This window comes from Aotus nancymaae, unplaced genomic scaffold (assembly GCF_030222135.1).
Source record: "Aotus nancymaae isolate 86718 unplaced genomic scaffold, 86718_ANA_hifiasm-v0.15.2.pri h1tg000093l, whole genome shotgun sequence".
Classification (NCBI taxonomy): domain Eukaryota; kingdom Metazoa; phylum Chordata; class Mammalia; order Primates; family Aotidae; genus Aotus; species Aotus nancymaae.
The window spans coordinates 85,327-96,663 of NW_026988508.1; the positions used below are offsets into that span (position 1 = coordinate 85,327).

The 11,337-nt window shown below is 45.3% G+C and overlaps 1 protein-coding gene across 1 annotated transcript; it reads right to left on the reverse strand.

The window, feature by feature from the left end:
• Positions 1-836: 836 nt before the first annotated feature.
• LOC105727846 (ankyrin repeat domain-containing protein SOWAHC) lies at positions 837-5,772 on the reverse strand. Its single transcript, XM_012467994.3, has one exon. The coding sequence runs from the start codon at positions 5,770-5,772 to the stop codon at positions 4,168-4,170; it is 1,605 nt and encodes a 534-aa protein (XP_012323417.1). The 3' UTR covers positions 837-4,167.
• Positions 5,773-11,337: the final 5,565 nt, after the last annotated feature.

Consider the following 11,337-nt stretch of genomic DNA (forward strand, 5'->3'; position numbering starts at 1 on the left):
AGACGGGATTTCACCATGTTGGCCAGGCTGGTCTCGAACTCGTGCCCTCTTGATCTGCCCACCTCAGCCTTCCAACGTGCTGGGATTACAGGCATGAGCCACCACGCCCAACCAAGACATGTACTTCTAAGGAAAGAAGTCATTCTAGAAAAACAAGATACTTATCTAGTCTTTCAGTTAACCTGAAAAATATTTTATGTGTTGTCATAAAACAGCAAAAACCCCAGCAGCCATCGTAGTGGGAGCTCCCAGAGAGAGCTACAGTGGGCAATTACTCCAAGGAGTACCACATCCCTTTGCCATTCAAGAGTTGAATTTTGCTAAAAATACAGATCACAGGCAGCCTTGATGAGGAAATTAATTCATTAACTCTCAAAGCTTGACAGAGGTTGAGAAATGAAAAAAGGTATTCCTACACTTGTCTTGAAGTCAGCCCTGAGTAGGGAGGGTTTATGGCAGATGGTGTGTGTACAATCCATACAGCTTTTTTCTAGGTAGTGGTAGAGGTATTACCTTCTCTCCAAGTTGATTCCTCCATCACTGGTGCCAAACTACAGGAGTTTTGCTAAAAATGTGGCAATTCAACATGCAGAAAAGATAACATTGTGAGGAAGCACTGACTCTTAAAATCTTACTAACAGCCATTTACTATGTGACAAACTGAACAACCACTAACCTTCATTTTCTTATCTGTAAGTCAGGAATATATGTCCCATAATCTTAAGGGATAGGAAAAAAGTCAAACTGAAACTTCAAAAAGCATTCTGTGAACTGAAAAACACAATGTATGTAAAAAGCCTGAAGGCAGACAGAAATTTAGACAATTCAGAGAAAAATTCTGTGAACATTTTATTTTGACAAAACAAACTTTACAGAGTTTACAATCTCCCAAATATCACTTACTTAAAAAAACAATAGACAAGGCAACCTAGACTCCAAGATTTCAGGCATGAAAAAACTAGTACCAGATATTCATGTTATATAATTGAGCTGCATTTTTACATATCATGAAAGTAAAGAGAAATGTGACACTCACTAGTTTCAAGTGTACCTTATAAGAAACATATGGACATACTTGGGTTTTTTAACCATATAGTCTCATATCAATAAACATCTAAGTATCTGACATATATTTTTCCATTAAAGGTAAGCACAACTCTATGAACATCAAATTACATCAATCATTTGCTTTTTATAATCTTGACTGGAAACTGAAAAATAAGGAATATAGAATTAAGTAGCCAAAAATGCTACTTACTGTACACAAGCACATCATGACAGGAATGCTAGAAGTAGTTCCCCTCAGGGATGGGTTTTTGAAAATTTAAAATATTGTTTTATCAGAAAAGTTAAAGCCTTTAGGGGGGAAAACCATGGTAAATGACATATTGACTCAATCTCTAAAGACCTAGCAAATTATAGATTTTATGTAATTAGTAACCAAAATATACACTTAAGAGATTAATACTGACTGTTCACCAGAACCTTCTGATGATTCTGAAGCATCTATTATTTTGTTGTTGTTTTGAGATGGAGTTTTGCTGTTGGTGCCCAGGCTGGAGCGCAATGGCAGGATCTTGGCTCACTGCAACCTCTGCCTCTCAACTTCAAGCAATTCTTCTGCCTCAGGCTCTGGAGTAGCTGGAATTACAGGCATGCACCACCAGGCTAATTTTGTATTTTTAGTAGAGACCAGGTTTCTCCATGTTGGTTGGTCAGGCTGATCTTGAATTCCCGACCTCAGGTGATCTGCTGACCTCGGTCCCCCAAAGTGCTAGGATTACAGGCGTGAGCCACCGTGACCAGCCAATTAAGCATCTATTCTTTTTTTTGTTTTTTTAAAGATGGGCTTTCACTGTGATTGCCAGGCTGGTCTTGAACTCCTGACCTCAGGTGATCCACCTCAGCCTCCCAAATTGCTAGGATTATAGGTGTGAGCCACCGCAGCCGGCCTGCATCTATTCTTTAGAGTTACTTTAGCTATACATGTCTATGAAATTTAAGATTCCTCAATGGGACATTATAGCTTTTTCTGCACTAGATACAGGCAGTATGTATAGATTTAGAACAATGACTGCTTTTCACCTTCCAGGAGTCTATTTATACAAAATTAGATTGGTTTTTCACCCACATATATGCATAAAAGTGCTTCTCAAATGTACACAGTTCAGTTCATATCCAAAATCCTACAAAAGGCACACAAACGGATAGTTTATATATTTTGTATTTTCATTTATTATTATTTTTTTTGAGATAAGAGTCTCACTGTTGCCCAGGGTCGGGTATAGTGGCATGATCTTGGCTCACTGCAACCTCCACCTCCTGGGTTTAAGTGATTTTCATGCCTCAGCCTCCTGAGTAGCTGGGACTACAGGCGTGCACTACCAAGCCTTGCCAATTTTTGTATTTTTAGTAGACCTGGGTTTTCGCCATGTTGGCCAGACTGGTCTTGAACTCCTAGTCTCAAGTGATCGACCTGCCGCGGCCCCCGAAAGTGCTGGGATTACAGGCGTGAGACACCACACCTGACCTTTCATCCATCTTTATACAAATTCAATGACTATCTAGACAGAGATGTCACAAACTTGTTACAAATTTCTATGAATTGCTCTGTGCAGTTCACACATGTGTTCATTCATCCTGCAGGCTGTGAACTCCTTTATCCTGTAGGCTGTGGGTACTTAGGTTTCTGCAATTGCAGGACCCAAAGACTAAAGGAGAAGTACTTGCTTAAATTAGCCCCTCTCAAAAATGGTTTCTAATCTTAAACAGATTTAATATGCTTGTGGGTTAAATTTTAAAGTAATTATGAAGCCATTTACTCTAATATAAATGAATGAAATATAATTAAGAATCACACTTAAATAAGTCTTTATGAATGGCATTTTTCATTTACATACAAAGGAATTTAATAGCCAGCAGCATTTAAATATAGAAATAGTCCCATCTCTTCTCTATTCCCTTTTATAAAGTGCCATTTTAACCCGATAGATTTTCTACCCAGATTTTCAGTAACTACAGGACAGGTATCTAATTGTCAAGAAAAGGTTGGAAAATTAAGTTCAGCATTTTAAACACATGCAACATTGCTACAAGTCATAGAAACAACTAATGTACTAAAATGAAGTGTATCTTACGTGAGAATCATTAAGTTGTTTAATAATTACTTCACAGAAACAGGGGCTCACGAATTCTTAGGCCAATTTGTGCTAATTATTGAAACCAGAAACAGTTTCTGTAGGTAATTCAGCTCTAAGTACCATTAAATATGGTTATGCCAAATAGAACAACAGTTATATGATCCTCAAAATAAAAACCCCAGCAAATTCAAACTTTTAGAATAGTAACACAAATTAGTGAGAATCAGAACAAGAGGCAACATTTTATTTAAAAGTACCATAGGTTGCTAAGTGCTATCATCTTCCTTAAATAAAATTTTGTGCCGTTATTAGTGTACGTAACACTGGTGTACCTTAATAGTGGTGTTAGAGATAGTTCGGTGGAAACCATACCACAGAAGTGAATGTTGCCTGTTTCTTTAGTTCAGTGATTAAAACTGAAATTGCTTTTAAAAAAAAATTGAACTGTGACTCACAATACACATAGAATATCAAGGGGATTCTCATTTTATTCACATTCTCTAATTAGTATTTTTGCATTTCAACTCTGATCTAACCTTCAGTAGTACCTTAAAATGCAAATTAGTAAAAAAAAAAACAAAACGGGGCGGTAAGTTGTTTTCACACTTACAAATACTACCGGTTTCATTACAATTTGTGTTTTTTTGTTTGCTCTTCAAAGAGTAACCCCTTATAAAATCAGATACATAAAAGTGCACAATTCCTTAACTTTGCAGGCATCCAGGAATGGTTAAAGTAAAGGAACTCTCATTCATTCATTCTGTCCCCTCAATTTAGGTCAATTTCTAGTCTCCAGAAACGGACTCCAGGGCAGAGAAGAGGCACAGATCAAGGTATAATGAATCTATGAAAAAGAAATTCACTTTCCCCGAAAGGCTAGCTTGAAGGGAACTCCACCCCATCCATTCCAATCCCTCAAGTAAGAATGCATAATTTACCTTGTCTTTCTAGTCTCATTTACTTACAACACCTACTATTGAATTTCCGAAGACAAATAAATCTTTGCACTTTCTAAAAGAAACCATTTTTACCCAAATACATTAGACTTTGGTCTCAATTTGAAGGAGGACGAGCGGCCTTTAACAGATCGTTCCTCCTCTACTTCCTCCTCATCCTCGACATCCTCCAGTGGCTGTTCTGGGTCCCTGAAAGAGAGTGTGGTGTGGACAATCTGGGTTCTGAAGCGGATTTTGTTGAGTCTGGGTTTTATACGTCCACTAGAGCTGCCCGAGGCTTTGCGCCCTGGGTCCTTGGCTTTGCCTCCGACCCACCCCTCAGCCGAGTGGTGATGGTGGTGGTGATGATGGTCTCCTCCATCTTCTAAGGGGTGTGAGAATTTGTAGGTGATGAGGTGCGAGGGAAGCACCTTTGAAAGCCTCCAGCGCCCACCGCCGCTGCCCGCGGCGCTTTCCCCGTCTTCCTCCTCCAGAGCTCCCACCAGGTTCTTGATCTCCTCCGCGATGCTCTGACTCAGGTACTGGGAGGCCTTTTTCCCACTGTAGTCCCTGATTTCCACATCCGCGTCGTAGGCCCCCACAAGCAGCTTCACCACCTCTATGTTCCCGTGCATGGCTGCCAAGTGCAGGGCGGTGTAACCCCCGCTCGTCCTGGCGTTGATGTTCACCGGCAGCTGGTGCTTGTTGGCGAAGTTGACTAGCATGGCCAGAAGCTCCTGCCTTCCGTGCTTGGCTGCCCAATGCAGGCAGGTGAAGCCAGTAATGAAGTCCCGTTTGAACAGCAGGCTGGGATCGCAGGTGAGCAAGCCCTCCAGGCTGTCCCACTTGCCATCGGAGGCAGAGAGCATCCAGGCGTGTTCCAGGGGGTCCAGCGTCACAGAACCCCCGCCGCTGCTCTCCTCCTCCACGGACGAGGCCACCGATGTGCTGTCTGAGTCGCCCCCGCCTCTGCTGCGTCCTCCCCCGGAGGAGCTGCCCGGGCTGCTGCCCCCGGGACCCACGCTCCTCTTCAGCTGCGGGGAGCTGCCCATCACCAGGTCGCGGAAATTCTGGCGGGCTGGCCTCGGCGCGATGGCCCCCCCAAGGGAGCTGCCCCTGTCCGCTTCCTCGCAGCCATGAGGCGGGGGCTCCAGGTCCTCGCCAGGCCCCGGGGCCGGCGTCCGGGGTAGGGGCTGCACGTCGCGCCGCGAGTTCTTCCAGGGAGCCCTGGCGCTTAGGGGCGGCCTATGAGCAGCGGCCGGGGGCTCCCAGTCGCCAGGCTCGAGGCCCCGTCCAGGGTGCGCCTCCGGGACCGCTGCGTCGGGGAGCTGATCGCGCACCTCGGGTACGGCCGGGCCGTCGGGGGCCTCAGGCTCGGCGGTCACCTGGATTCGTGGCGGGTCCCCGGCTGGCGCGGGCGGCCCCGCACAGAACCTCTTCTTGAGGTGCACGTACTTGGCGCCGTCGGCGGGATCGACGCGCACCGTGGCCACTGCGTTCACTAGCTCCTTGAAGCGCGCGCGGGCGCGGGCGCGCTGCTCGGGTTCGCCGCCTAAGGCGTCCTTGAAGTGCTGCACCAGCTCGGCGTGCCGGGCCCGGCCCCCGCGCTCTGCCAGGAAGCGCAGCACCGCCTCGGGGCCCAGCGCCGCCTCCAGGCCCGGGTCCGCCTCCGGGCCCCGCTCCACCGACCCCTCCATCCTGGACCGCGCTGTTGCCCCGCCAGCGGGACGCTCAGCCCGGTCCCATCGCGGCGGGCTCCCAGAGGCCGGCTCCCGACGGCGATGGAGGCTGGCGAGCTCAGCTGGCCACCCGCCTCCACGTCTGCGGCCGAAGGGCTAGGCTACTGCCTCACTGGGCCGCGCCCGAGCGGACACGCCCCCCGCACCCCCACCCCAGGCCCACGCCACCAGGTCACGCCCACTTCCGTTCCCCGAGGTCTCGGCCACACCCACCTAGGCGGTCCCGCTCTAGGGTCCGCCCACTTCCGGCCTTGCAAGGCTGCAATCACTGCTCTGCAGTCCCCGCCTTCATTCCTCGCTCCCTCTTTCTGGAGTTGCGGCTCTCCTTCTGCCCGCCCCACACTGACGGTCAGTCCTCTAAGGCGTCTAGGGCAGCCCCTGTGAGGGGCTTGCTTCGCGCGCGCCAAACGCTCAGCGTGTTCCGTAGGGCGTCCGCCTCGACCCCGCCCCGCGTCCCCCCTTCCCGTCCCCCTCCTCCGGAGGCCGCCTTCTCGGTCCCGCCCTTGTCCCTTCACTGTCAACGAGGCGGTCCCACCCCGTGCCCCTCCCGTTAGTGCAGCCCTCCGGCTTTCCCGCCGCCGTCGCCAAGTGCCAGCAGCTCGGGGTCGGGCTGACACCGCCGCTTCGCCTCACCCCCGCCCGCGACCATGGCATCCTCCGAGGTGGCGCGGCACTTGGTGAGTCCCGCCGAAGCCGGGGCCCCTGTCCTGCGCTCCCCGGCCCCCGCGGGACTTCCCCGGCCCGCTGGTCGCTTCGTCCGGTCGGGGATTGTGACCCGCGCCCTCTCGGGCCCCGCCCGCCCCGGCTTCCGCGGCGGTTGGGCGCGTTGGGCGGGAGAGGATCCTCTGCGGAGCCTGGGCGCGGTCGGACCCAGACTCGAGGGGCGCGGCGCCAGCGTCGGGACGTTGCCAAAAGTCAAATCCGTAACGGTGATTGTAGGTCTCTCACGGCGATAACGGTATTGAAGGCGCGTGCGGACGGATTCAGTAGCGGTCATCTTTTACAGCTGTGAGCATTTCCGAGCCTTCCTGACCGTAGGAGAAAGCCCGGCTTCCCTGGCTTTTCAGAAGCTCTCCCGTTTTACCAAACGGTGTGGTCCAAGTTTTCCTCCATTACAGTTTTGAACCTTTTTTTTTTCCCGCCGTGACACTTTTGTACTCTAAAACAATGCGTTTGTTCGGTGTTTTGAACCTTATCAGTTACCTTTGTATATTTATTTATCTTGCTTGCTAGTAAGCCAGCGGTTTTCAAAGTTTGTTTACAGCTATTTTCATAATAGTACCAAGGTCGCGTACATCGAGTTTTCCAAAGGCTACATGATGTGGAATGATCTCACCACCGTTTGGAGGGCCGATGGAGTATGCCTTTGTGTATTCTTAAAAACATATTCTCCCTTTTAATTTCTGATACTATAAACATCATTGGTTGTAATCTATGTAAACAAAAGCTCTTTGGACACTGGAGACCAAAAAGTTTGTGAACTACTCCACTAAGCAGCCTCCTACGGGAGAAGTTTAAATTGTAGAAACAGTTCAGATTGTAGGCTGAGAGAGTAGCGGATCTGTCCAAAGTGACACCGTTGGTTTGTTTTATAGAGCCTGGACAAGGATTTTTCTCCCTCTCTTTATTCTATCGTGTATTTAAAGAAATCTCAGTTTTTCAGTCTGGACCGCCTTGTATCAGTTGCTGTGTTTGTGTGCATGTGAGTAAGGGAAAATTGAGGGGTGCTGGTGAGGAAGGTGTGTTTTATGAACTCTGATTCATAGAGATCGTATCCAAACACACTTGAACAGAAGAGAGCACTTCATTTAGGTGATGTTAGATTTCTTTTTAATTGTACTTAATTTGCTTTGAGGCTAACTTTACTTATTTTCGAATTAAATTTTATTTTTCGTTAATTGTACATTCATATGCAGTTGTAAGAAATAATACAGTATAGTGAGAACCCTGTACCCTTTACCCAGCTTTCCTCAATATCTTGCAAACCCATAGTACAATACCACAGCCAGGATATTGTCATTGATTGGTACAGTGAAGATAAAGGATGTTCCCAGAACCAGGAGGATCCCATATTGCCTTTTTATAACCACACTCACTTCTTTGCTGCCCCACCTCCTCCTTAACCCCAATCAGTAATTCGTTTTTTATTCCTATAATTTTGTCATTCCAAGACTTAATATAACGGAATCACCCAGTTAGTAACCTTTTTAGATTGGATTTTTTTTTTTACTCAGCAAAATTCCGGAGATTCATCCAGGTTGTTGCGTGTATCTAGTTTGCTGGATAGGTAGTATTCCATGGTATGATTGTGCCACAGTTTGAAGGACATCTAGGTTGTTTTCAGTTTTTGGCTATTGGGACTAAAGCTGCTATGAACATTCATGTACAGTAACTCATAATGTAAGCGTAAGTCTTTAGTTCTCTGGGCTAGATGCCCAGGAATACATTTGTTGGGTCATATGGTAGTTGCATGCTTAGTTTTAAAAGAAACTGCCAAACTTTCCCAGAATGGCCGTATTATTTTCCATCTCCACTAGAAGAGTATGAGAAATCCAGTTTCTGCACATCCTCACCAGCATTTGGTGTTGTCCCTATTTTTAATTTAGCTATTCTTATAGGTGTATAGTGACACGTCATGGTAATTTTAACTTGCATTTCTCATGTTGTCAGCCAGGCTACAGTGCAGTGGTGCCAGCATGGCTCACTGCACCCTCAGCCTCGACCTCCTGGGCTCAAGTGATCCTCCCATCTCGGCTACCCCAAGTAGCTAGGACTATAGGTACATACCACCACGCCTGGCTAATTTTGTATTTTTGTAGAGGCAGGGGTGTGACCATGTTGCCCAGGCTGGTCTCAAACTCCTGGGCTCAAGCAATCCTCCCATCTCAGCCTTCCAATGTGTTGCCTGTTTTCTAGTTTTCTAGGTTTTTTTTTCTGTTGCTTTTCAAGTTTTTTAGATATGCTAGATTCTAGTCCTTTCTCAGGTTTTGTTTTCTCTCAGTCTGTAGTTTATCTTTTCATCTTCTAAGAGGGTCTTTTGCAAAGCAAAATTTTAAATTTTGTTGAAATTGATCATTTTTTCCTCTTACAGATTGTGCTTTTGGTGTCAAGAACTCTGCCTAACCTTGGATCCCGAAGATTTTCTCTTATTTTTTTTTTCTAAAAGTTTTGTAGTTTGTTTTACATTTAAGTCATGACCCATTTTGAATTAATTTTTCTGTTAGGTGTCAGATTTAGATTGAGGGCAACTTTTTGGCCTGTGGACGTCCAGTTCCTCCAGCAGTATTTGTTGAATAGCCTCCCTTTCCTTTATTGAATTGTTGATGCACTTTTGTCAAAAGTCAGTTGAGCATATTTGTGTGAGTCTGTTTTGGTCTATTTCTGGGTTCTCTATTAGCACACGGTCTTGATTCCTGTAGCTGTGTAAGTCTGAAGTTAGGTAGATTGATTTCTCTCATTTTATTTCTCCCCTCACAAATTTTTAGCTATTCTAATTCTGTGAACTTTCTGTATGTTTTAGAATTGTCTTAACTGGCTGGATGCTGTGGCTCACACCTGTAATCCCAGCACTTTGGGAGACTGGTGGGCGGATAACCTGAGGTGGGGAGTATGAGACCAGCCTAACCAACATGGAGAAACTCCATCTCTACTAAAAATACAAAACTAGCTGAGCATGGCAGCGCATGCTTGTAATCCCAGCTACTTGGGAAGCTGAGGCAGGAGAATCGCTTGAACCCTGGAGGCAGAGGTTGCGGTGAGCCAAGATTGTGCCATTGCACTCCAGCCTGGGCAACAAGAGCAAAACTCTGTCTCAAAAAAAAAAAAAGAATTTTGCTGGGATTTTGAGAGGAATTACTTTAAATCTGTTTATCAATTTAGGGAGAATTGATAGCTTTACTATGTTGAATCTTCCAACTCATCTACATATTTCTCCTCATTTTTTAATATGTTCTTTGATTTATTTATTTATTTTTGAGACAGTCTTACTCTGTCGCCCAGGCTGGAGTACAATGGCACAATCTCAGCTCACTGCAACTTCCACTTCCCCAGATTCAAGTGATTCTCCTGCCTCAGCCTCACAAGTAGCTGGGATTACAGGTGCCTGCCACTGCGCCTGGCTAATTCTTTGATTTCTTTTATTGTCATTAGGCAGTCATCACCATATAACTCCTGCGTATATTTTGTTAGATTTACACCTAGGTACTTAATTTTTTGAATATTTATTACTGATACTATTTTTTAATTTCATTATTCACAAAATTCTTTGTTAGTATATAGAAATAGTTGATTTTTCTATTTTATCTTGTATGCTGTGACTTTGCTAAATTCATTTATTTTAGGAGTTGGGATTCCTTTAGATTCCTTGGGATTTTCCCCATGGACAGTCGTATTATTCACAAATAAGAACAGTTTTATTTCTTCCTTTATCTATCAGCCTTTTTTCAGCCTTCTTGTATTGTGTGTTGTATTGTCTAGATTCTAGTACTATGTTCAATATGAGAGCAGACCTCCTTGCTTTATTTCTGATGTTGGGGAAATGGATTCTGTCTTTCATCGTAGCAGGAGTTTTTTTATAGATGCTTTTTATCAAGTTCACGAGAGTTCTGTTCTGTAGGTTTTATGTACTATCTTTGTCTTGGTATCAGAGTAACACTAGCTTTATAAAATGTATTGGGAATAAATGTTCCCTTTTCCATTTTCTTTTCTTTTCTTTTTTTCTTTTTGAGATAGAGTTTCACTCTTGTTGCCCAGGCTGGAGTACAATGGTGAAATCTCGGCTCACTGCATCTTCTGCCTCCTGGGTTCAAGTGATTCTCCTGCCTCAGCCTCTGGAGTAGCTGGGATTACAGGCATGTGCCACCACTCCTGGCTAATTTTATACTTTTTATATAGATGGGGTTTCTCCATGTTGGTCGGGCTGATCTCAAACTTGAGACCTCAGGTGATCCACCCACCTCAGCCTCACAAATTTCTGGGATTACAAGTGTGAGCTACCACGCCTGGCCTCCTTTTACATTTCCTGAAAGAGATTGTATAGAATTGCTGTTAATTCTTTAAATACTTGGCAGGATTCTTGAATGAAATTATCAGGGCTTGAAAATTTATGTTTTGGGAGTTTTAAAGTTGCAAATTTAAATTTCCTCAGTAGTTACCAGGCTGTTTATATTATTTCTTACTGGGTGAGTTGTGGTAATTTGTGGTTTTTGAGGAATTGATTCATTCCTTCCAAGTTGTCAAATTGATGTGAATAGGGTTGACTATAGTATTCCCTTATTATATTTGCACGCTTGGCACATGCTGATTCCTCTACTGTTTTGAGATAGAGTCCTGCTCTGTTGCCCAGGCTGGAGTGCAGGGGCGCGATCTCGGCTCACTGCAACTTCCACCTCCTGGGTTCAAGCAATTCTGTCTCAACCTCCCGAGGTGCTGGGATTACAGGCACATGCCACCACACCCAGCTAATTTTTTTTTTTTTTTTTTTTTTTTTGCATTTTTAGTTTTTAGTGAAGACTGAGGTTTCAC